The 27,383-nt window shown below is 42.9% G+C and overlaps 1 protein-coding gene across 1 annotated transcript in view; it reads right to left on the reverse strand.

The window, feature by feature from the left end:
- Positions 1 to 12,176: 12,176 nt before the first annotated feature.
- Positions 12,177 to 27,383, reverse strand: part of GHSR (growth hormone secretagogue receptor) — a 62,332-nt gene continuing 47,125 nt past the window's right edge. Inside the window, exon 2 of the mRNA XM_078666143.1 lies at positions 12,177 to 12,481. Coding sequence (XP_078522269.1) covers positions 12,177 to 12,481 — 305 coding nt within the window. The remainder of the gene's footprint in view (positions 12,482 to 27,383) is intronic.

Here is a 27,383-nt window from a genome sequence, read left to right on the forward strand (position 1 = left end):
ATTTCCCTGCCACATATTTACAAGGACAGGAAAAGCCACCCTGCGTGGCTTTTCGGGTCCTAGTAAATATGGCCCCTTCACACGCAGCACTTTCCGTGAAAGAGGCATTTCATGGGTGCTGCTGTGGGTGTTCCCTCGCAACACCATGGAACGAGACACATTTCCAGATTCACGAGGAATCATAAATTGGGAAATGTGTCAGTATGCTACGCCACCCTAGAGGTGGCATAGCGTGGCTTCACGAGGAGAATAGTTTTCATTTCTCCTCGATCTTTTCCTCTTTCAATGAGTGCTGCATTCTACAGCACACATTGAAAGAGGAAAATGCTTTTAGTGATTGTTTTTGTGCAGGAAGGTGCCCATTCTTGTACAAAAACAATCTCCCCATGGCGCAGGCATCCTTGCACCATGGTGCACGGGTGCTTGCACCAGCGCATGGCAGCTATTAGTGCGCCAGCGCAGGGGAGAGCACAGGAATGTATTATATCCTAGTAAATATGTTGCATTCCTGTGCTCTGAAAGTGCCTCAGAGTGGCGTAGCCAAAGGGCTTACGGTGCCGCGCTCCAGCACTTTCTTGTAGATCTGCCCGTGGGTCTCTGACCCAACCAAGGCAGTACACTACTAGACCTGTGGAGAACTCTGCCAGGAAGAAGGGCTGCTGTGGTGCTACAAGGACTGCCACTCTACAGACTGCTGCTCTGGAAAAACAGCTTATTTGCTCTGCTGCTTGTTGCCTTCTGTTTGCTACCCTCTGCCCTGAGGAAAGGACTTGACCCATCTGACTTGAACCCAGAGTGACTCCTAGAGCTTGTTAGCTTGCCCCTGTTCTGAGGTCTCAGGGAAATCAAAGACTTCCTATAACTCTGCTACAGCACCTGGGGCCTGATGTATCAACATTGAATTTTGCGAGTCCATAATAGCAAATTTTACTGATTCCCTATTATGGAATCGCAAAATGTAATGTATGTAGGTTTCGCAAACAAAATTGCAATTCCTACATATTCCTTAATAGCGATTTGCAAATTGTGATTCGCTATTAAGGAATGTCTTCCAATTCATTCCTATGGGCCCATAGGAAGGAATGGGAAGACATTCGCAATTTGCGATTATCAAATTGGTAATCGCAATTTGAAAATGCAATTACAAGGTTGATAGAGGGCCAAAAGGCCACCCTGGTGCACCCCCAAAAAGATAAGTGTGCACATGTGGCGCACATACATGCCCTAAGGGCATGTGTGTGCCACATGGCTTTTCGAAAAATGCAAAAATGTGCATTTTTCTAGGAATTTGCAAATTACTGCCAACTTGAAGTTAGTGGTAATTTGCAATTCCTTAAAGCAAGGTCGCAATTTTTACCTGCTTCCTACATCGCATTTAGGGAATCGCAAATTGTGCTTCCCTAAATGCATTCACAAAATAGGTAATCACAAACATTGTGATGCCCTACTTTGCAAATGCCTTTTGGGATGATACACCCCAAAGGGCTTTTTACCGTTCGCAAACGTGGCGATTCTGCAAATTGGCCTGGTTGTGACGGGTAAACGGCTTGATACATGTGGCCCCTGGACTCTGCCATCTGTAAGTGCTGCCCTGCCAAGTGATGCCAATCCAGTCCTGGGTCCTTGAAAGTAAGCTTTTCTCTATTTACCTAGCAGAATCCACGTATCGATGACTTTGCACAGATCGGAACCGACGCATCATCAATGCAGTTGCCACTTGATGGCATTGCTTCGATGGACTGCATGGCCTGACGATAACACATCGCCTACACTGCAAAGGGGCTCGCTGACTGTATGGATCGGAACCAACGCATCACCTTCATCCAAGGGTTTGACGACGACGCATCGCCTAACTTCTCCTCGATTTAGGTTTTCGACATTAATGCTTCCTCCATCCAAGGTCCTTTTTCAGTGGAACCTGCGAGAGCCCTGTAGCCGATGTGTGCTCCATTGCCGTCAGCTTGAACTTTAGATTTATCCTGGTCAAGCCCAACCAGATATCCCGGGTTGTTGCTTTATGACTCTAAGCACTATAATTTCCTTCAATCTTAAACAATTGCCTGACTGCTCTTTGACAAGCTACCGGATGTATTCTGTAGGACTTGTGTAACCTTCCATGCCTGTGGGAAGATAGGGCAGAAGCTTAAAGCCCTCCTTCAATTGCTTGCCTGTCATTAGCCCACCCTTTGAGAGGGAGTGCATCAACATTGTTGGGCCTATGGATCCCCAGACTCCTTCAGGCAACAGCTTTATCCTGGTGCTGGTGGATCATGCTGCTAGGTATACAGAGGCAATCCCTTTGAGAATCGCGAATGCACCTGCAGTGGTACAGGCCCTGATGAGGATTCTTACCGAAGTGGGTTTCCCCAAGAAAGGGGTGTCTGACAGGGGCATTAACTGCTTTTATGAAGTCAATGTAGAAGGAGTGTGGGGTAACCTCCACCCCTTTCCATCTACAAAAAATGGGCTTGGTGGGAGATTCAGCAAGACCCTAAAAGGTGTGATTAGAGGTTTGCCTGAGGCCCTGAGGAGAAAGTGGGATTTCCTCTTGACATGACTTCTGTTTGCATACAGAGAGGTGCCACAGAAGGGAGTGGGCTTCGGTCCCTTCGAGCTTCTGTATGGATGCCCAGTCAGAGGAAGCTCTGAGTTTGGTGAAAGAAGGGTGGGAGACAGCTCCCATGAAGATTCCCCAGGATTTATTGAGCTAAATGCTGGACTTCAGACGCCAAATGGCTAAGTTGTGGAAGGAAGTTTCAAACAACTTAGAAGCCAGTCAGGGTGCAATGAAACAACGGTATGACCACAATTCTACCATTGTGGACTTGCAACCTGGGCCGAAAGTGAGGGTTAAGGTACCTGCGGAGCCCAGAGCACTCCAGGACCATTGGACTGGGCCCTATGAGGTAATTGAGAGGAAGGGTGAGGCTACCTACCTGGTGCTTGGAAGGTGTTGGGTCAAATTTCAGCCTAGAAGGCCTTTTATCACACAGACTCTGTCTCATTTATTATTAATAACTGGGCTCCAAGTAGCACAAAAAATGTACCTTTCAGCATGGTCTTGTCGGCGTAGGGGATGAACATTGATTTCTTTTCTATTGGATGTCCCATCTTGCAAATTTCTGAATTTCACTTGCAAGAAAGGTAAGTGTTATTGGACAGTGAACACGTAAAGATCAGGCATTTATCTCAAACATCTGCTTGTGAATGGGAAACGGTTTAAGGAACACCCTCGTATTTGCAGACTCCTCATAGGAATAGATTCTAAAACAAAGTACAGTCGTGGGATCTAAATTTGGTGCTACTGCTGTTTGAATCTACCAATGAGAGCTCTTCTCTTTCTTTGAATTATGACCTGCCAATCGCATTATGTTGTCATGTTTAGTTTCATTTTAGGGAGTTGATGATGTTAGATCTTTGGATATTTTTGCCAGACAATTGTCCCCTTTAGGAGTAGTGAGATCTATTTCTGGAAATATAAAAAGAAATTCCACTAATACTGAGTACTCCTATGTTCTAGAATGTCCAAAGCTGTGTGTTCATTTGGAGATCACACCTCCAAAAAACCTAAGGCCTCTAAAGCTTTTCTGCCTGTAGCAAGAATGGAGGTTATTCTGAGAGCAGCTGATTGGTCCTCAGTTTCTGTCTTTCGAACCTTTTACCATAAGCCTATTTCTCATGCTTCTATTTTTGTAATTGATTTGATTTGAAGAAGCATAGTAGTAGCCTCCTGTCTTGTAATGACATTAGAACAGCTGCAAAAAAGCGACCACATCCACTAGCCCCCCTATACAAATAAAGGAGAATATGCCACACATTAACAAAAGGGCTGGATGCTATAGACAAGATTCCATTCCATCTTTCTATACACTAAGGGGCTCCTGCGTCACTTTTGCGCCATAGGTGCATCGCTTTTTGTGGCGCACCAGTGGCGTAAAACATGCGCCATGTTGCGCCATATTTATGAAGTGACGCATCTAGGTAGATGCATCACTTCGTAAACCCCTGCGCTACATTATACCTGCGCCAGGTATAATGTATGCAGAGCGGGCGTACCCCGCAAGAAAGGGTCGTAGGAGTGGCGCAGCGAAATCTATGAGATTTTGCTGCATCACTTCTAGGACGCCAATGCGTCAAAATCTTACGCCTGCCTCATGGCAGGCGTAAGGGTGACGCAGGCCCTTTCGAAAAGGAACTTTGCTGGAGTTTCGTCAGGCTTCCGACATAACTCCGGCAATGCTCCACTTTTTTCACTGACAAATACGTCAGTTATACTGACGTATCTGCCCTTCCTTGCGGCATGATGCGTAATATTGTAAAAATGAAACATCATTGATGTCGCAAGGAGGGTGCACTGAGAATTGGCGCATCGCTGCTTTCACGCAGCGATGCGCCACTTCTCGTAAATGAAGCCCAAAGTATGTGCAAATGATGAGTGACATATTTTATGAAATAATAAGGTTCCACTACTTTGTCCTTTGAATAAAATACTTTTTGTTTTTCATTTTCCTTCTCTTGTGATGCAACTAACCCTTAGGACAGCCCAACAGACTCGCACAACCCATTGAAACTACACAGATTATGCATGAACTATTTAAGTTATATGAAATCGTGTAACAGACAGAAAAAAAGACTTCAACGTTCATGTTCTAAATAAGCAATCTGGATACAGCTTAAATGTAAACGTTTGCATGGTGTCATTTATTTTCTCTTTTTCACAAATAAAAGGACAGTAGTTAAATATGAAAATGTTTACATTGTTGCTATAAATACATACATTTACATAAATACTTAAATATATTTTGACATTTAAAACATTTTCCCACATTCTATTTTCGTCAATGCCTCGAGGCCATCTTTACCTTCCTTGACAGTCTTTAGGCAGTAAGTGGACAACAGGGAATTTTTTTTTAATTCTCTTATATATTGCATTTGTTTATTGAAATCCTTGTATTCTGATCTGTAACTGTATAAAATGAAATGTGCAGGAAAAATAGTAATTCTAAGCGACATTGTCACCGTTAGAGGGTTTAGCTAGTGAAACATAATCAAAAGCACTGCTGTTTACTTTCCACTCGAGATCCAGCAATTGCTACCCATAATAGGAGCCAAAGGTCCCTTTATGTAATGACGTCAGACGTAGGTCTGATAGAGAATGATTATTCATATGGGAGCAGGGGGCATTGAAAGACTGGCGAGGCGACTGAATGGACCACAGTGGGGGTTTCTAAGAACAAATTACAGGAAAGAAAATCTATCTCTGTGTATTGTATGGAAATATAATTCAGGCCTAGATTGAATTGAATTGGTGCACTTGTGAATGACACTCAGGGTGTCCAGGCAAATGAAATGCAATTGGCAGAAAAATTTCCTAGAAGCAGCAGCACGAGCGCTCACCATATAATGTCTCAAATATTAAAACAATGGACCGCGTGCAGAGCCGGACTGCCCTACCGGGCATCGGGCGTTTTCCCAGGAGGCTGGAAGGGTGGGGGCTGGTTTTGCAGCAGTATCGGCCCCAGTGGCATAACAAAGCCCCCCGCTACCCCTGCAGGGCAGGGGGCCTGAGCTCCAGGGGGCCTCATCAGCACAGTACACTGAGTGAGTCCAGAAGGGCCCCCCTCCATGTACTATGCAGGAGGGCCCCTGCAAGTTTCATTATGCCACTGATTGGCCCCTAGTAACAAAAGCAGCAAGCAAGCATAATCCATTCAATTTCCTTTCCAGCCTCCTAGGGCCAGCCAGTGCTTCACACTTGCACCCCCACACCCCTCTAGCACTGGTCAGGTTCACTCACTACTAACCCTGGGCGGGCAACTTCGCTACGCCCACGAAGTGGGCGTAGTGTTGCCTACTTCGCCCTTTGCAAAGTAGGCGAAGCAGGCAACACTACGCCCACTCCTTGGGCGTAGCGATATTGCCCGCCACCCGCCTCCCTCCCGCCTTCACTAAATGCTTAAATTAGCTTCAAAATGAATTATAAAACCACTTACCTTGTCCGCTGCGTCCCCGGGGCTCCCTCTCGTCATCGCGCCGCCGTCTTGGATACTAATGCGCAGGCGCGGCCGCCCGCGCATGCGCATTTCTCACGAGAAATGCGCATGCGCGGGCGGCCGCACATGCGCATTAGTATCCAAGACGGAGGTGCCGGTGGCGTGATGACGAGAGGCAGCCCCGGGGACGCAGCGGACAAGGTAAGTGGTTTTATATAATTAATTTTTAAGCTAATTTAAGCATTTAGGGAGGGCGGGAGGGGGGCGAGCGGGAGGGAGGCGGGTGGCGCGTAGTGGGGCTACGCGAAGTGCGTGGGTGGGCGTAGTGTTTTGCCCTCTTCGCGTAGCTTCGCGAAGCCCCACTACGCCCACTACGCCCAGGGTTACTCACTACGTACCTTGCTGGGCTGGTCCAACAAAATTGCCAGGGCTGCTTTGGCTTTCCAGTCTGGCCCTGAGCCTGTGGCCCTATTCATTCTGGTTTCCAGTGCTGCTTGGAATGGTATAGCTCATTAACTAAGCACATTTAGCTTACAGCACAAAAATACATTGCCAGGGGTGTAACTGAAGCCTCTCCGGAGCAGGCTGGCTCCCAACCATTCATAGGGCCTCAAACCTTCAGGGCCCCCCATTCAGCCCAAGGTCAATGAATATCTTTCAGATATGAGAGACTCAAGGGCCCATCATTTTGTGCTACGCCACTGAACAGTGCCAATCTATTGGTATATGCATCAGTACAGTGGAACATATCTTAATTATTTTAGGCAGCACCTTTTTGCAGATGTATTTGCCTTCTGAGATATATATTGCTATATTTGAGATAAAGTACCCTCCGCTGTTCAAGATACTGCATGTCATCAGTGCATTCCTTTATAAGGTCATGGAACGCTAAAAAGGGGACTAGTAACAACTTCTTAACCTATGGCAGAAGGTACATTATTCCTCACAATAATTGGTCACAGATAGGCTCCCAACCCCAAAAAGCTTACATCATTGGTATTTTGCTTCTTTATCTGAAAGGGTATGGATGAAGATATATGGAATAAATGTGGAATCAGTAGTGCGAAATTAATGTTGTTGAAAAACATACTGCAATTGTTTAATGTAAACAACATTCAAAATGGATGCAATTTATAAAAATGTGAAAACATGCAGAGAGGAGCCTGCTTTCAATGAATGAATGATACCCTAGGGAAAAATGAGTATGCTCCCATGAAGGTGTCCTTTCTGCTAATGACTGGTCAGGGCAGAAGATCAGAAGACATAAAAAAATTGGTTCTTATTTTATTCGTTTAGTCTGTAAATGGTGGTCATAATTCTGGTCCATGACCTGCCTTTAACATGGAATGATGACTCTGGCAGTGGACAATGTGATGTTATAGCTCAACTGTAATAAATTATTACAGTAGAGTAGCTATGTCACTTTATTATTGTGGATAACTTACGATGTCACCATTGCAGTGTAATAAGATTGCTAGACATATTTTATACTAAGATGCAGGCTTCGAAGTAATATTAAATGATGCAATGTTTATGTAGTGTATGTCCACTAATTACAGAAACCCCATCCCTGTGACTATGGGATTACCCATGTACGGTCAGTTTGGCAAGCTGTGCCATTAAGGCTAACTTTAGTCCAGTTCGCTTTTAAATTTGGAAAATATCAGTGTCAGAGATCAATCTTTTTCTTTCACTGTGCATTTTCCTTCCCGTGTGAAGGGGCCAGAGCACATGGTTAAATGGTTCAATTCAATTCAGTCTATTAATATCCTAGTGAGACAGACCCAATTACCTTCGATTCCTGACCCCACACAAAGCTCTTAGGACCCGATTATGATCTCGATAGGAAACTGTTACGAACTAATCGGTTCCGGACTCATTTCCAAATGATTTGGCTCCTCCAAATCCAGACAACCGATTACTATGCTTTACAACATCGTTTGTGGGACTCGCATTGGCTTCAATGGGAGCCTGTGTTCTGAACGCGAACACAGGCTACCATTGAAAAAAAGGGGTGGTTGGGGAAAACCTTGCATCCTGGGGCGTGCACCGCATGGTGTCCACCACATTGTGCATGATTGGGAAGAGGGGTCCCTTGGGTACCCCCACGGGCTACATTTGTATGCCTCCGGGAGAAGCGGGGTCCGCAACAGGCCCCCAAAGACTGATTCCAACAGCTGTTTAGTCTCAGGTAAACCGAATTGGAACAGCTGTCCGAATCGGTCATCGTAAGTGCTTGTGTGGAGGCCGTGTCCATAGAGTTGTACGATTCTGCTCTGAAAGACTTGGACTGACCCAATGCCTTTCAGAACCGATTTGGACTGCCCGTACCTTTTCTGGGCATTGTAATCGGTCGTTGGGAAATCTGTACGATTCGGTCAGAAACAATGGTTCTGAATCTCATTCTGAAATACCGACTCCCATCCGGAACCTTTCCTAACTACATCGTAATTAGCCCCTTAGTCAGTACCTCCGATCCAGCAATGCAAATTAGATCAGCCCCTGAAAATAGGAGAGAAATGAACCTGGCAGAAAAACTACTAGAGTCCAAAGGTGTCAAATTTGGAGCTCATTGAAGCATATTGGAGCTGGAGCATTAACTGGCATCAATGTCCACATTGCTGTCATTCATAAAAGATTTGAAAACCAACCTCTTCAAAGAGATATTTTACTCATAATCAGGCACTGTCTGGGCTACTAACTCATCCTGAACCGACTTGGACTCTTTGGCCAACCCAGAATTCCAAGTGTTTTTAACCACCTGCTGTCAATTTGCACATGAGCTACCATAGTTCACTTTCTATATTGCATCAACTCTCTCGCTTTACAACTCCTGAGTCTGTACTTTCCCAGGTATCGCTGTCAAGTGACTTTTGGTAACACCTGCTTACCTGACATCATGTAACAGTGAGTATCAAAGTGAGTTGAATATTGATAATAGATACGGTACACTTTGCAAACTGCGTCCTCATCCATTAAAAGTCTCTTTTTTATTTTCATTAATATATTTAGTGAAGGCTACTTCTCTGTCAGTCTCATATAATTTTCCTTGTTTATATTGCAAGTCAGTTCATAGTAGTGTACTTTCTCAGACATAATCATACTGTAATAGTACTTCCATTCCCACATATACACCACTAAACCTATTGTACATTGAATTCTGCAACATGAGTTCAGCCTAGTTACAGCTACCATGGTATTGTTTGACTAATCGCTGGTACATGGGCTGAATTTTGATTGACTCCTAGAGAACAATAGACGTCATCATTGTTTGAGTGCAGTAGAGTTGTGCAAAATTAGATTTCTGTCCTAATATTTTGCAGAAGGGTCAAAGTTTATCGGTTTTGTAAAATTTTGCTTGCTGGCAAAATGTTACATAAGAAAAAAAGTTGGTGTGGCATTTTACCCTACAAAAGTTAGGTTTTACTTGTTTTATTGCATAAAATGTTTCCTTTCCACGATTTTCGACTGCAAATTTAATTTTACAAAGTTTCATAACTTTGCAAAAATGGGAAAGTTGGGAAAGTTAAAATAAAAGATAAATTAAAGTTAAAAAAAACTTTAAAATCAAGTCTGATTAATACATTTCACACACACTTAATAAAAATATAATATGCATTTTGAATAGTGAATGCATTTGACTTAGGTCACTAGGCTATGTTTGCCCTTTGCAACATTCACATAATTCTGAAAACGTAGATAATTTAATGATGTAAGACATAAACCTATAATTTGCACAATGCCGTTTAAGATAGAGAGAGGTTGATGTGAACTCCATTTTTGGAGCCTAACTATGCGTTCTGATCGCTTTACGAACCAAATGATGACAAGTCATGGGCCTTATTTATGAAGGCCTTGCGCCGCCGGTGCGTCACTTTTAACATGGGAAAAAGTGACGCATCGGTGGCGCAAGGCTTTCATAAATGAGGCCCCATGTTTTTTTAACTTGACAAGAGCTCCAAAGTGGCATACTATTTTGTAATTAACAAGAACCTGCTTCACTTACTTGTATTATCGTTTCTGATTGGTTTAGCGTGCTTTAAGAAAGAGATATTTTTATTTTAAATAGGACAATCTTTATTGAATAGCAGAATATTATATTAATTGGTAGGTATGGTAGTAAAAAACAGAAAATGCCATTTATTGTATTTTCAAGGTATTCGGTTGATGTCCTTTTTAACTGTTAGTGAAGTTATTTTTCTTTCAATTGTAAAGTTGCTTTCTTAAAAGCATTCTTGGTTTGCAGCATCAAAAGGTTTTTCAAATCAGTCGAACTTGCAAAGGGAGCTAATTGAATAAAATGTTGGTACATAGTTGATTTATTCCGGAGATTGACATGGAGAAGTAGCAAGCAGGACTATTTTGCCAATGGGTTGGGAAGCCAGACTAAGGGGCTCATTAGGATGGCGGGCGGAAAAGCATCCCAACCGCAGCGGTTGCGAAAAAGTACCGTCCGCAGGTACCGCGGCAAAACCGGCGGTCAGATTAGGATGCCCTGCCTGAAACACCCTACCGCAGCGGTCGGATTCCAGGATTCACCGGCGGAAAAGCTGAAAATCCGTCCGCGGCCGGCGGATTTGCTGGGCATGGCCAAAGACCGCCGTTTATCCAGCGGATGCAAACACATGGAACTATCTGCAGTATTGCCACCGCCATCCCTGTATAGCCGGATTCTCCGCAGCAGTGTGATGGGCTGTTTGAGGCATGGTGATATGACCGCGATCTTCACCGCATTCCGCACGGTGTTAATTCTCTATTGGCTCCGTTCGCTACCGGTGCGAATGGAGATTTCTGGCGGAACCACAAACACCACAGCGGACGGGAAATGGGCTATCAATGCCCATCATAATACGTCGGTCGCAAAGACCGCCCATGAAGTGCGGAAAAAGACATTTACCGCGCCCGTCATCCTAAACACCCCCTAGGATCATTATATAATTGGAGAAGATACCCGACGTAATGAATGGTCAACAGTCCTGTATGGGTAATGAAAGAGGATGAGTAGTTTGTGACTGCTCATATCTGAATGTAGCCTGTAGGAAAATGCTTGAATCAAAGGAGGGCCAACTCTGACTGTTATTCTTCCAAGTTCGATAGGTTAACCCACAAACAACAGTCTGCCTGAACATTGTAGACAATATTTCCTCCTTCTTTTTCTCAGTCTTCTTCATACTTTTATTATTATTCATGTTAGGTATTCTTTTTATTAATAGTATTACAATCATCATTGGCAGTGCTAGTAGCAGTAATAATAATGTTAAACATTAGACAAGGCCTTGGGAGGCTCATGGTTCCAAAGGAAAGAAGACTTTTGTGAAATAGCTCTAATCAATCTCCATTAAATCCTGTGAAAGTCATTGGTAGTTATTCAAATCGTAACAGATATAAGAATGGGTGTAACATCACTGGTGTATCAGTCAAAGGGATCAAAACATGGCAACTGCCATTCTTGCATCCTCTCTACAATCACAATTCGAACCCAATGCATGTCCTTGTCCTCTCCTATATGTCATCACAAAATGCACCAGATAGCATGTACATCAACACATCTTTACTTTGTCAACCTATGCTTGCCCTTCCCCCTTTAGCAAGTGTTATTCAGACTTTTGTGGCAGGTTGAAGGAAATGATTGTTTCAGAATGCAGTTGCCTCACTGTCAGTGTAGAAACCCACCAATTCTGTATTGAATACTTGGGGAAATTAATTTTACAACACAAAATGACAGTGCAATAACATTATGTGTGATTGCTCCTACACCACGCTTAGTCTTTATTTAGCACGCTGCTTATTTCACAAAGCGAAGCTGCCGACATCCTATGGACTGGATGCAGCCATCACCACTTCTGTGTGAACATTTTGTATCTGATTCTTCCTTTGCTGCTGTATGGCTCGCTTCAAGCAACATCACAAAATAAAATGATGGACGGGGTGTTGAAACTTTTCAGGCAGTCACCCCCAGTCACAGATCTTGGTTTAATCCATCGTTATTTTGCTCACCACGTAACCCAGGTTTGTACCCAGCCATATGCAAATCAGTCTTGACCCTGCGCCCAATGGGAACAGTCCAGCCCAAACTGCCAAGCCAGGTCCTCCCTGGACCAGAAACCATGATCTTGAGACCGGTTTTGGGGAATCTTTGGCTGGCATGTGTAGGTCTGTGTTTTACCCTTGTAGTTCCTTTTGTCATGTGCTGACGCTGGACTCTGTCCATACAGGAGAACTTCCATCTTTGGTAGCATAGGGTGCTTTACGGGCAGCTGCTTTGAGTCCAAACAGCCTGCATGCGGCTACTCTGTACTTTTTGGACATAATGTTGTACAGGATAGGGTTGACAGCAGCACTAAGGTAGAAAAGAACGAAAGAAACCAAATTACAGTATTGACTAATAACAGATATCTCCCAAGATCCAGCTTCAAAGGATTTAGAAAACAAATATCTTCCAACGTGGAAAGGTAACCAGCAGAGAATGAAGGCGAACACCACCACAACTGGAAAAGAGAAAGGAGAGAAGAGTTAGCTGTAGACTAGGAAACTATGAACTAGTTAGTTAGCTTTTTTTCTTGATGTTATTTTTTCATATGTGTTACAAAGATGATATCTTTATTTTTGCTTGTTGTCAAGAACAGTTATGTGAGGAGCTTAACTTGTACCACTGTTTGCTTGTGGTGGGCACTAAAACTCCTTTTTGGGTAACTGGGACAAATGATTTATCTTCTAAGCAAGAGAGAGGGAGGAACAAAAGGGAGGCATGAGGAAGAGAAAGTGAGGCAAATTGTGACAGGCAGCGTTATGGTTCAATTTCTCTGCCTCTGAGGGGCACAGCATAAGGTTCAAATGTAGCTTGGAAATCACCACTAGAAATCATTCATAGTCCCAATATGATTTCTGTCTGCCTTCCATTTCAATCCTGGGCACACTGGACACATTTGCTTCAACAGACTACACATTCCAAATGTGCACTGCCCAAGTACTCATGAACACCCAATAACCACTTTGAAACACATTCAATAGTACCAGTCCTTCTATTCCTCAGCACTGGATTATCTCTTCCTGGACCTGGAAGAGAAAGGGATTGCACACACCTATGAGCGCCATTATGTGCCACCACTGTGGGCGTGCTGCTGCCTGAACTGCTTATGAACGGCCACTGTCTAAAGCTCCTGGTCCATACATTGATGGTTGAAACCTCTCTATGCCTGAAAACTTGTGTAGAGTTTGCTGAACAATGTTTGCCTTACTTCTGCCAGAGTTTGTGTCATGTTCTAGCACAGGTTGATACATTCTTCCCTCAGCCCTGCATTGCCTACCTATTTTCAGCTTCCAGCCTCCAGTCAAAGGCAGCCATTGTGCTACTCCCTCTTTAATTCACCCATAGCTCATTCTTTGTGTTTCTGCTACAATTTCCCTTTGCTTCCTGTCTTGTACAATTGTTCCTGATCCAGGTATCCCTTTGCTTATTCTTTTTGGTACTGCCTGCAGCTCCTATACTGTTCCACAGTCTCATTGTTTGGCTTCTTGTTTTTAACGCCCATTTATATTGTTTCCCCTTTTGTTGTCTCTAATTCACCTAGAAGACATACCAGATTGCTTGATGCTGAGTTGAACTTCCTTGTGCTTGTCCTGATGTTTATTAATATTTTATCTTCATGTGTGTTTTGCCTAGTTTGTTACAGTTCCTAATATCCTTGCTTCTCCTGCCTTGTCCATTTTCTTGTATTACATCAATGTCTTGCTCTTTTATGTTTGCTGTTACAGTTCCTAGGTTGCTAGTTCATTCCCTGCTCTATTCAGTCTCTAGTTATGCACCTTTGCCTTGCTAGTCCTAAGCTTACAATTCAGTTTCTTCTGCCTTATCCATGCTTGTTTACTTAAACCAGTTTTCTCTCTGCTGCTCACCTTGTACTAATATTTTGTCCTCACCTGTTCATAAGTGCATTTCTTTTGGAGAGAAAATGCCTCCTTGCTTTGGTTGTCTTGAACTACATGTAGTCTTAAGTGATTTAAGCTTTAACCTTGACAGTGTGATATTGATACTTCTTAGGAATCTCCACTGCCTTTCCAACAGGACACATAAGAGCTTGTTTTGTGAATTGAAGTACACTCTTTATTTGTCGTCTAGGGTTCCTATACATACTTGTGTCTTTTGCCACCTGTCAATGGGGTTTGCAAGGTTGACTTGTTTCGGTCCCTTACCTTCTGTGCACCTAACTTTTCTAGAGTATGCCACTGCCTGCCCCTCTGTATCGGCACACCAACTCTCCGCTTTGTAATCTGATAGTTCATGTCCTTAAGGTATGTTCCTCAAGTGCCCCTAACAGACAGCAGGGAGGAAAAAGAACCAGTAAGATTGAGAATAAAAAGACCAACAGGTTAGGGGGGGTCACGCAGTGCTTAATTTGAGCCAGTGATTTCTGGTGCTCAGCACAAGCACTTAATTATCAACACCGGCGCTTTACATGAGCACTAGTTAAGGACACATTTATGGGGGAGGTTGAGAGATTTGTCCAGAATCACAGGCTGTTGAGCCGACGCCGAGACTCAAACCTGGTTCCCCAGCTCCAAATTCCGCAGCTCTGGCCATTATGTCCCATCCTCACCCCAATTTCATGGTTAATAATTGGTTCTGTTTTAGGCAGCGCTAAAAGGAGAAATGGGCTGTTGCAAGCTGCCTCCTGATGAGAGCCCCAGCACTTATTTTATTTTTACAAATTAACCCCTGGTGGTGGTTGAAGAAATAGGCATGAGTTGGAATCTGAACTAGACAGTCTTGGTATTTAGCATCATAAAACAAGAACGAAAAGTTCTCACATTATGCCTTAAAAATGTTTCCTTTGTCTTATAGCACTTCTTAGCAAACTGGCAACTCCAAAGCAGATCAGGGGTGAAGACAACATTTGCAAATGTGTCAGGGCTGGCTTCACTTGTGCAAAATGGTAGTGGCTTAAAAGTAGAAAAAAAATTCCCCATAAGTAAGTATAAAAATCACAAAAAAAGATGAACTGTAAAAGATTTTGTTCCGAAAAATGATCGCAGAAGCAAGGCTTTAGGTCACCTGGCTTGGAAAAGCCCCCTGGAACAGATAAACACCAGTGAACGAAAATAAACCTAAACTTAGTTAAGAGAAAATGGTGATGTGGATTATTATTAATATAAGCCCAGTAAGGTTGGGCTAAAGTCCCTGGACTCAATATTACATAGTGCCTTATTGTGGGCTTGATACTTTCCATGCTTTGCCTTTCTGCCACCCTCTTGGCCAAGAACAGTAATTTAATATCTCCCAACTCACTAGGGCAAATCAGCCTATGTTGTGTAAATAGCTTTGGCTGCCCTAGACTCTTTAACTGCTCTAAGATGTAACCCAGCCGTGGAATATCTAGGGCTCCATCAAGCCTCATATAGTCCTCTAGGACAAACTGGTTCAATGTAGGAGTGGGGTTGGACCAAATTTTCAACAACCGCATTAATGGGGCCATTGCGATGAAATAAGAGATGTGACCCTGCACAAGTTCCTCATGTACCATAAAGGACGGGGTACAGGGGGCGCTGCTAGGAGTCTGCGGAGAAATTTATTCTCCGACTCCTGCAATTAACTCACATCTTTGTAACCCCAGACATCACTGCCATATGTGGCCAGGGTTATACATTTATCTTTGTAAACCTTCAGGAAGGCGGGTAATGGTTTGGCCCCCAGTCTCTTAGTGAATGCAATAGTGGCTCCAGCGGCTATGGCCAACGTGTGCTTTTTGAGTGTGCTCTGAGCCACCCATGACCCGTATCATCGAACAGGACACCCAAATAAGGGAATTTAGAAACTTAAGTCAGTTCTTTCCCCCTGCAAAATAGCCTGTGTTTGGAGAGCTTCATTTTACCTGATGACATTATATGTGATTGGAAAAATTAATAGAAAGGTCGAGTGAGGCCATGAAATCAGTAAAAGTATTTAAAAGGCTGTGCAACCCCACGGCTGTCTTGGCAACCTTGTCATCTGCATATAGCAGAGATGAGATGAGTTTGGGACCAGCTCCAGGGATGTCTTTGCATCCCCTAATTTATTAATGTATAGGGTGAACAAAATGGGGGCTAGGATGCATCCCTGTCTTACCCCTCTCTTAACTTCCCAGGATGACAAAAGTTAGCCATTTTCATTATATCTGGCAGAGGCTGTCAGGTTTGATTGTGACCAGTGTAAGAAGGCCACCAGGTCAGCATCCATGCCCATGTCTAGTAGCAAAGGCCATAGTTTAGACCTATTGACTCTGTCAAATGTGGATATTAAGACTATAAAGGCCATGTGCACACATCCCCTTTTGGCTATTGCATATTTACTAACCGCGGGCGGTGAACTTTGCTTGGCCTGCGGAGTGTGAAGAGATTTGCCTGCTATTTTGCATATAGCCAGGTTCTGAGCTGGGATGGTGCAGTGAGCTAAAAAACGGTGATGGATTAAAACCATGATCTATTGACTTGGTAAGAGTATTCTGCATCATTCAGAAACTCTGTCCATCACCACCCTCCTTTTCCAAAATCGGTTTTATCCACACTATGTGTGGGAGGGTATACTCAGACGTGAGTCCCTTGCTCATTGCACCATCAGGATTCAAGCAAGCCGGGCCGAAGAAGGCTGTGATGCCAGAAACCGGTCCCCGGACGCTTGTTTCCTTCCCAGTATAAGAATTGGCTTGGTAGTTTGGTTTGCCCTGTTCCCATCATGCACTGGGACAGGAACAGACTAATTTGCATATAGCCAGGTTCTGAGCTGGGATGGTGCAGTGAGCTAAAAAACGGTGATGGTTTAAAATCATGATCTATTGACTTGGTAAGAGTATTCTGCATCATTCAGAAACTCTGTCCATCACCACCCCCCATTTCCAAAAAGAGATTTGCCTACTCAGCATTCCGCGGAGAACACGGAGTAGGCAAATCTCCGAACACTCCGCAGCGGTGCAGAGTTGAATTAGACTTTAATGAAAAGTAAAATAAAAACCACTTACCTGTACTGTGGCATACTCGGGCTGCCCTTCACCTCTTCCTCGCCATCTCTGGGTAATCCTTGCAAAAACTGCACATGCGCGTCCTCGCGTGCATGGGTATTTCTCACAAGAAATGTGCAGGCACATGCGCAGTTTTCGCAAGGATTACCCGGAGACGAGTGAAGAGGAGGGGGCAGCCCGGGGATGCCGCAGTACAGGTAAGTGGTTTTTATTCTACTTTTCATTAAAGTCTAATTCATTGTTAATAGGGGGGTGGAGGCGGGTGGCGGAGCGGAGTTCCATGGGAGTTTGTTCCCAATGCTGTGGACCTCCGCGTAGTCCCGCTACACCAACTATGCCCAGGGTTAATATTTATCAACCACCAAGAGCAAATTAATACATTGGTCAAAGGTTCCTCTTCCTTTCCTAAAGCCATATTGTAGGTCTGAAAATACATTGGAGTCATCTAGCCATAGTGTTTATCGGTCCAAAATCACCTTCTCCATAGTTTTTGCCACCGAATCAAGTAAGGAGATCAGGCGATACCAAGCTGGGTCGTCCCTCGCTCTCTTTTTGAAAATGGGTAAGATGACGGCAGTGGACCGTGAGGGCAGCAGACCACTCACGGCTACTGCTTTAAAAACCTGGGTCAAAATCTTGGCCCACAACACGGGGTCAGCTTTATAAAGGTCTGGCGGAACCAAGTCTGGGTCGGGCGCTTACTCCCAGCTGTGGCCACGATGGCTTTATGTACCTCATCCACCATAATGGTCAACGGTTGGGTGTCCAAACCAATGAAATATCATTCTCACCTAGGTACCCCCTTATAGATCAGTTCAAAATGTTTGATCCATTTATCAGCAAGGATGGTACAGTCCACTCTGGAGGAGTGCTGGTCCACAAAAAAAGGGCTGGGAACCACTTCCCAGAATTTAGAACTATTGAACAATACACATGGCCTAACTTAGTTTATCTCATGCCTGATCTCTTTAAGCTTTATTTCTTAGGTTAATGGCGGATTTGTAGGCTGTCCTACAAGCCGTCACCCTTTCCTCATCCCTAGGTTTTTGCTTCAAAGGGGTCACAAGGGATTTATGTGATTTGGAGCATGCACCATCAAACCGTTTTTCCCCCTTAGAGTGTCCTGCTTTGCCTCTATCCGTTAGATAATCTGTGATCCACTTAGTTAGATTGCTACAGGCGTCTAATACCGAACTGTCCTGTGGGCATTTATCAATACAGAGTTCGATGTCTTCGCACCTTCTGCATATAGCTTATTTAAAAAAACTTCTGGTAGTACCTTCTCCCCATTAATTCTATGTGATTGATCTATTGCTTTGAATTCCCTATTAGATAGGCTCTTACACTCGACTCCATGAAAGACATGAACCCCACCATTTCCAAAATCAGGGGGTAATGATTGCTAAAACTACTCCAACTAGAGTTTAAATTGAGCATGGCGGGGAGCAAAGGAGCGGATACCAGGACAAAATCAAAGGTAGAGGAGCAGCCCCTACCAGTGAACGTTGAGGCAGGATCTAATTAACCTGTGTCTTCAAGACAAAGCAGATTGTTGGCTGCAAGTAGACCCTCTATCCGGAGACCTTGGTCCGAATGTTCAAAATTAACAGATGGTGATAAGGCGGTCCAGAGTCTCTTGCCTAACGTGCAGTTACGCTGGCAAAGTTGTACATTGAAATATCCCAAAATAATGACCTCATAACATCGGCGTCCCACCTGCCCATAGTGCTTAAGAAATCCCTCCAGGACTGCAATGTGTTTAATGTCATTGTATCTACAAAAAGAATTATAGAAGTTAATCACCAACAGAGTAGGATGCTTGGTAAAGGTTGGTTCCACCGCTAGTGGATGAGGTGAGTGCCAAGTCACCACCTTGGTAGTGCAGGTGATTTCAAGAGATATCAGACTAAGCAGGCCGCCCTTAGCGCGACCTGCCGTGGAGGGAAGTAAAGCTTTAAAAACGGAGGTGAATCCATCCTGAACAAAGGAATCAGATGTGTTCCAGGTTTCCTGCAGTGCAACTGCGAGACATGACTCTATTGTCGCTAGCCACTGAGCATCATCTCTTTTGCCCTTAAACCCACAATATTCCAGGTCATTATTTTCATGATTGGAGGGCTGAGGTGGGTAGAGTCCAAAATGGGATGAAGAAATGGACGCTTCAATTGGTAATAAAGGAGGCCCTATGGCTGTCCCAACACTTGGTAAGGCCATTTGTCAATCTATATTGTCTGAAACCTCAAGTGGAGCAAAGTTATTGGCCAAAGGAATGGCTTACCATATGTTCAAGCACTGCATTGGTAGAGGGGCCCAATTAGTGTAGGAGCACATTGGGTATAACATACCGAGGGGTAGCAGAAATGGAACGGGACAACCCTAACTGTAGTTTTTGATTCTTGCCTGCACTAGCTGTCAACCATAGCTTTTGTGTGTTTGGACTGTCTTAGACTAACCACAATGCAATCTCCCTCCCTATCCTTTTTTGCACTAGAGCTGATCCAGCCCACTCTTCTAGGTATAGTAATATGTGGTGATATGTAGTGTCCATTTACTAACGTGTTGTCACACCAGTGGATAACCGAATGCAATAGATCTACTGTAGTCTCTATTGTGCCCTGCTTGATGGGTGCGACACTTGTCAGAATAGCCACCAGAGGAGCTGACCCCGGAGGCAGATTTAAATAGGCACTGTCCTCATCTATCATTGGAAAAGGTCTAGTTGAATTAGAGCCATGATCACTGGGCCCTTCGGGCAGATACACAACTCTAGGGCGACCATAGGGCTAGCCCTATGGCCGCCGGGATGCCTCTGAGCCTTTATGCACACACTGTCACCCGTTGCTTCAATGTTTATAGATGAGCCTGAACCCCGATAAATTCAAGGACCGTCCTGTGCAGGTGGTTTGACCACCTGACCTAACTGTGGGGTATTGCTATGCCCAGCGGACTTGCGGCCCTACCTTAAGGGGACTATGGGCATGGATCCAGCTGCATGACTGGTCCCTGCCACCACAACCTTTTAAAAAAAAATCTGCTTTCTTGGAAATGGTGCTAAGTTGGGCCTCAATGAATGGCAGCCAAAAGTGATTTTATCACATCTTCAAGTTTAGGAATTAATTGATCCACAGCTTGGCCCAAATCAGTCTGGGCCAGAGTTGCCGGGCCAGACATCTTGGGAGGCTGAGTGGTTTTTCGCCCTCCACCCCTCTTCTTTTTCATTAGAGGTTCAGACATGAGGGAAGCTTCTTCCTGGATAACATCAATACTGTCCGACAGTTCAGCAATGGAATTTATTTTGGGTGCTGAGCCAGGTGAATCGTCCAATGTCAAAGGATCAGCATAGAGCATGGAGTCGTCAGGAGACTTAATAATTTCCATGGAAAGTTTCCTCTCAGTTAGAGCTATTTCTTTAGACAGGACATTAGCAACCCTAGCTAAAAAGGAGTCAAAAGTGGTTGCTGTATCCCCTCCTGGCATGCCCACATTTACCTTCCCTTGCCTATGCTTGAAGGCAACCAATTAAATGGGGACTACTGCGACCAGTTATCTCAATAATCTAAAACTGTCTGCGCAGGTTGATTGCGGGACCAGATAAGTAAGTATATATCATACATAGAGTACCTACGGATCACTGACATAATATCGAGGGACATAATATCGACTATCAAAAATATCGGCGACAAAATATCGACAGACGGAATATCGACTTTGTATCTACAAACAGGTAAGTACAAAAATATCGAGTAAAAAATATCGTTTACAAAAATATAGTTTATAAAAATATCGACTTTATTAAAAACAATGTTAAATTAAATTAATATTAAAAATTAATTACTAAAATATACTTAAAAATTCTTAAATTACCTTATAATAATTAAATAATTAATGAAAGTTATAAAAAAAATTACAATCATATTTCTTAAAACATATATATATAGTAACATAATATAATTAAATAATATCCAATATTATTACCGTAGGATAGCAGAAGTGTAAAAATTACTATTCCTACTCCAGAGAGTGCAACAGTAGCGAACGCGTTGGATAGCGTAGGGGTAAAAATTACTATTCCCACTCCAATGGGTGCAACAGTAGGGAAAGCGTTGGATAGCGTAGGGGTAAAAATTACTATTCCCACTCCAAAGAAAGCAACAGTAGGGAAAGCGTTGGATAGCGTAGAAGTAACAATTACTATTCCCACTCCAGTGGGTGCAACAGTAGGGAAAGCGTTGGATAGCGTAGGGGTAAAAATTACTATTCCCACTCCAGAGAGTGCAACAGTAGGGAAAGCGTGGGATAGCGTAGGGGTAACAATTACTATTCCCACTCCAAAGAGTGCAACAGTAGGGAAAGCATTGGATAGCGTAAAAGGTAAAAATTACTATTCCCACTCCAGCGGGTGCAACAGTAGGGAAAGCATTGGATAGTGTAGGGGTAAAAATTACTATTCCCACTCCAGAGAGTGCAACAGTAGGGAAAGCATTGGATAGCGTAGGGGTAAAAATTACTATTCCCACTCCAGTGAGTGCAACAGTAGAGAAAGCGTTGGATAGTGTAGGGGTAAAAATTACTATTCCCACTCCAGTGGGTGCAACAGTAGGGAAAGCGTTGGATAGCGAATGGGGAAAAAATTACTATTCCAACTCCAAAGAGTGCAACAGTAGGGAAAGCGTTGGATAGCGTAGGGGTAAAAATTACTATTCCCACTCCAGTGGGTGCAACAGTAGGGAAAGCGTTGGATAGCGTAGGGGTAAAAATTACTATTCCCACTCCAGTGGGTGCAACAGTAGGGAAAGCGTTGGATAGCGTAGGGGTAAAAATTACTATTCCCACTCCAGTGGGTGCAACAGGAGGGAAAGGGTTGTATAGCGTAGGGGTAAAAATTACTATTCCCACTCCAGTGAGTGCAACAGTAGGGAAAATGTTGGATAGAGTAGGGGTAAAAATTACTATTCCCACTCCAGTGGGTGCAACAGTAGGGAAAGTGTTGGATAGCGTAGGGGTAAAAATGACTATTCCCACTCCAGAGAGTGCAACAGTAGGGAAAGTAAATACTTATATTATTTAAAAACAGTATAAATTAATATCAATAAAAAATCAATTAAAATTACAATTAATTTTTACTATTAGTTACCTTTTCAAAGTAATTACAAATTAACAATTATTTAATTAACAATTAAAAATTAATTAACAATTAATTCAAATTAAAAACAATTAAATAAATTGAATTGGTTAATTAATTATGAATAAATTACTTCCCACCCTATTCCCCTATAAACTCACAACCCGCTACAGAAAATAAATTAGTAAAATTAACATAATTAGCAATTAATCAATTAAAATAAATTAATTGGCAATTAAAATGTAATTAATTACCCATAAATAATTAACTAACAATTAATTCTAAAAAAATACCAATAAATATTTTTATATATTTAATTAATTATAAATACATTACTTCCCACCCAATTCCCCTATAAACCCACAACCCGCTACAAAAAATAAATTAGTAAAATTAACATAATTAGCAATTAATCAATTAATTAAAATTAATTGCCAATTAAAATTTAATTAATTACCAAATATAAATTAATTAACAATTAATTAAAAATGAATACCAATAAATAAATTTACATATTTAATTAATTATAATTAAATTACTTTCCACCCTATTCCCCTATATACCCACAACCCGCTACAGAATTAAATTACGCAAAAATAAAAAATAAAAATTCATTAATTGAAATTAATTATAACATAAATACACACTTTTCACACATATAATAACATAACAAACACTATAAAAAATTCGATATTATTAAAAATTCGATAATTTTAATAACCTATATTATATACTTGGATATTTTAACTTTCTATATTTTTAACATTCGATATTACATTACTTACCTTCAAAACAATATTTTTGATGTCTATATTCTGTCCATTCGATATTTTGTCCAGCCTATATTTTGTACTCGATATTATGTCCATTCGATATTTTGTAGTCGATATTATGTCTGTTTACCAGTACCTACAAATTAATACTCAAATGGACCCAACTCGACAAGGGTGGAGGAAGTATGGGGGTGAAAAGTGGGTGGAATGGAAAGGCAGCACCTTGTTTAGCCTATGTCCAATCTGGCCCAGTTCAAAAGACCAAAAGCAGTGGACCAGCCCAGCCTTGGTCAGCCGCGGACGGGTCTGCTCTTCGTCCGTACACGTGCCCCGGGTGAGTCCACGTGCATCCGGCACTGCAGGAGCCCCAAACCAAGAAAATAGGGTGCATCTCGGGGCGTCACAGCGTCATTTGCGATGTCTGTCATGGGATCTCCGGGTGCTTGAAGTGCTCTGCCCCTTCCTGTGCCTCGCAGAATGAAATGGGCTTCCCGCGCAGCAGGAGCCCCCACCAAGGAAATAGGCACCTCCAGGCATGTCACAGTGACTTTGGCGGTGCCTGCTGTGGGAGCTTCTGGGGTTTGAAGTGCTCTGCCCCCTCCTGTGACTCACCAAATGCAATGGGCTTCCGTGCAGAAGATAGGCGCCTCCGGCGCATGCAGCGGTGTTGGCGGCGTCTGCCGCTGGAACTCCTGGGGCTTAAAGTGCTATGCCCCTCCTGTGCCTTCCAGAATGCAACTGTGCTGATTATAGACTACCAAGATACACTTTGGGTCCATGCACTTATTGATGTATTTTTTATTTTACAAATATAGCACTGACTCGGCCTGTCCCTCAGTCAGTTATTGTGCGATTGAGCTGAATGCTTTATAGGAAGGGGGGAAGGAACATCCCTTCTGCATTTCACAGTGTTAAGTGATATTCAATTCAAGTTTAGTAAAAAAAAACAAAAAACAGGAATCACTCAGCTGTCATTTAAAACAGTTCTCTGCAAGAGAAGGTGAGTGGTTTGCATATTTTTAATTAGTTGTCTTCTTGCACAATATTACAGACACGTTCCTGTTAACAGGAATGGAAAATCAAATTGCACGCAGTCTCCACCAGCTTGAGAAATGGGTTAGCACTCACCTTGTGAAGAAGAGGGGTGGAGGTCCATATCTGTGTATTCCAGACTACCTAAAGAAGAGACCATATGGTCCTCATAACCAGCAGTCAAACTACATGTTACCCTTACCAAGTCATATGTTGTATTTTGTTACTTTTTCTGGCTAACACAGCATTTTTACCCTAATATATATTTATAATCATTTTTTTCAGGCATCAGATGAATGCCGCCTCCAACTCCTGGTCCAAACCTCAGCAAGATGAAGACAAAGTTGCACTGCAACATATTAATGATTACTACAGGTATATACTGCACTATACAAGCAGATTGACCGCTGGACACTGATAAGAGTTGGTATATTTACTCAACTCAAAACTTAGGGGCCCATTAGTATGTCGGGCGGATCGCCACCGCCCGACATTTCCTCCCGCCCGCATGCAAATTTCCCCCGCCATATTACTATGGCAGGGGGGACCCCAGTGGACGGAAAGACCGTCCGCCGGTTTTCCGCCCAGTCGATGAGTCGACCGGGCGTAAAAGGTGTTAATATGGTGGCGGTGTCTGGTAGACACCACCATCCATATTAAGATGAATACAGTTTTCAACAATGGGGGCTCGTAGCGGGCCCCCAGTGATTCTGGGGGGTAGGGGGGGCACATGGGGGGTACGAATTTGAATGTACAACGTGGCAGGCACCGCACGGTTTTCCACCCTGTCAATGAGTCGACCGGGCGGAAAAGCTGTTAATATGGTGGCGGTGTCTGGTAGACACCGCCATCCATATTAAGATGAATACGGTTTTCAACAATGGGGGCCCGTAGCGGACCCCCAGGGATTCTAGGGGGTAGGAGGTGCACATGGGGGGGCACCTATGGTACCCTCTTGCATTTGAATGTACAACGTGGCAGGCACCGCACGGTGCCTGTCACGTTGTACAATCAAATGCACAATTTGCATTTCTGGTATTGCGGCGGGCGGCCGCTGCAATGTTAAAAATGCGGGATGCGCCAGCCAGTGTGGCGGGCGTATCCTAATGGTATGTGCGGGACCGCCGCAAGCATTGCGGGCGGTCCCATTTACCGGGGGTTTGTCCGCCCACCATGATAATGACCCCCTTAACGTCTAGTGCAGTTTGATGACAACAGACAGCCCTGCATTTAGAGAAGGTAGTTTTGATAGTGTGTAACCTCCAACATTCCAGCTGTGAAGTTAATCCACCTTAATTATTGCTGGTCCGGCAACTCCAGCCTGTTACACCAGTCTCAAAAACCACAGACTTCAATTCTAGTACCTGGACCTTGTACACAAGAAGATTAGAAGGATGTGCCTCTGTCATGGCATGTGTGTGCCTAAGAAGGAGGCCTACCTAACATTAACCTAGTGCAAGTGAATAGCAAATGGAAATAAATGTTTGGAGTTTTTTAAAGGCAAATTACCTCTAAACTCGAAAAATATTCTGAAAAAGGTCCAGACGTACAAAGTTAAGATGTGCACAACAAAATCCAAATGGAATCTACTGCATTTAAATGATTTAGCTGCAATCCTAAGAGTACGCGTTTATCAACTGTGACACTGTCTTAAAGACTAGGGCCTTGGCAATTACTATAGGAGCATCAGATAATAAAGAGACCTTAAAAGACTGACAGAAGTGCATTACATGCCACCACCTCTACTTCTCCAACACTTATTGTAATCTCTACATCATTATGAGCACTATTTTGTGGTGGCTGCATGTAGTGGCCAATACATTGCCAGCCACTATATCTTGTGACATTGCATCACCAAAGGTAAGTAACACATCTTAGTATAACAAGTAGAGGGCCATCTATAAAAATGAAATAAAATGTAATTAATACAAACAAGTATATAAGGAAAAAGAGAAAGGGGAACCCATGGTAACCACAAACAAATGCATTCTATATTTAATGTATTTGAAATGTAACTTAAGACAATTTAATGTAATAAAAAGTGATATACATTGAAAATGTAAAATTGAAAATGTAATAAATAATGTTATTCATGATTTTTTTTTTAAATAAACCAAAATGTGAAATAAATAAAAGGTTTTAAAGAAGGCTAAACAAATAATTAATTTACAAAATACAAATATTTATGCTTTAAGATGAGATTCTCGATTTAGATTGATGACAACATAAATAAATAACTTAAAATCGTAGTTTGTGCTAGTTTTTCATTTTTTCTTCTTCTTTTTTTAGAGTTTTATATAGCGTGAACCAGACCCCGAGGATATCAGGTATCAGAGCGCTTAAAATGAGCACCAGTTTCTTTACGGATGGAAATATTCATTTTTTTTAGACAGGGGGAAATTAAGTGATGTGCTCAGAATCACAGGATGTTGAGCAACGTTGCCGAGACTCAGACCCGCTTCCCCAGTTTCAAAATGGACCACTGTAGCCGTAAGGCTACATACTCTCCCCTAACTAATTCATTCTCAATTATTTAATTATTTGGAAAGGTAATGTTTATATTATTATATTAAAATGACTAGCAGCCCGTCCCGACGTTGTCCGGGTATGAATTGCTGCCGGCCAGTAGTATATTGTTTTGTAGGATTTCGTTTTGATAGCTTTCTTATCTGTGACAGGCCTGTGAAACGCTTCGATTCACAGTGCACTGCTGATGCACTTAAGAGTGCGTGTTCAGTAGTGTGTGAACTCGAGTTTCCCTACTTTATTTTTCCTTGCAATATTGTATAGCGCGAACTCGACAACATGGCATGAGCACAAATTACATTACAGAAGAACACATTAATTTGTGGTAGGCACGGGGAGACAAAGCGATTTGCCTGGAATCACAGGATGTTCAGCTGATGCTGAGATTCGAACGTAGCTCCCCAGCTCTAAAGTTCGCAATTCTAGAACTTGTGGTGGGAGGTGTCTCTAAAAGTGTATGTCGGTGCTGGCCATCAATGAGAGAGACCTGGGCATTTTTTGAAATGGGTGGTGAAAAAATATGAGTATGTTGATGGAGATGTGGGCCGCCATGCCACCAATGTACTTACCGTGGGACGGTAAACACCCATTATTCCGCAACTTTCTTTCCGCATACCATTACTCCGCATACTTTCATTACAAAAGTACCATGACTCCGCAATGCCATTATACTGCATGGCATTACATTTTATATGCTTTTACCATGCATACATTTACAACGAAATTTGTTGTAAATGCATGAATGGTAAAAGCATGTTTTTTTTAATGTTTGGATAAGGTAAGTATGGGTATAGGGGTATATGTTTTGGGGTACTGAGGTATATGTTTTGGGGTGTTGGGTATTTTAAGGGTTCAGATATAGTTTTGGGTTATGGGGTACAGGGGTAGTTTTAGGGTTTAAGGATAGGTATGGGTTTTGGGGTACAGGGGTATTTTTAGGGATCAG

The sequence above is a fragment of the Lissotriton helveticus genome, chromosome 11 (genome assembly GCF_964261635.1).
Source record: "Lissotriton helveticus chromosome 11, aLisHel1.1, whole genome shotgun sequence".
Lineage (NCBI taxonomy): Eukaryota > Metazoa > Chordata > Amphibia > Caudata > Salamandridae > Lissotriton > Lissotriton helveticus.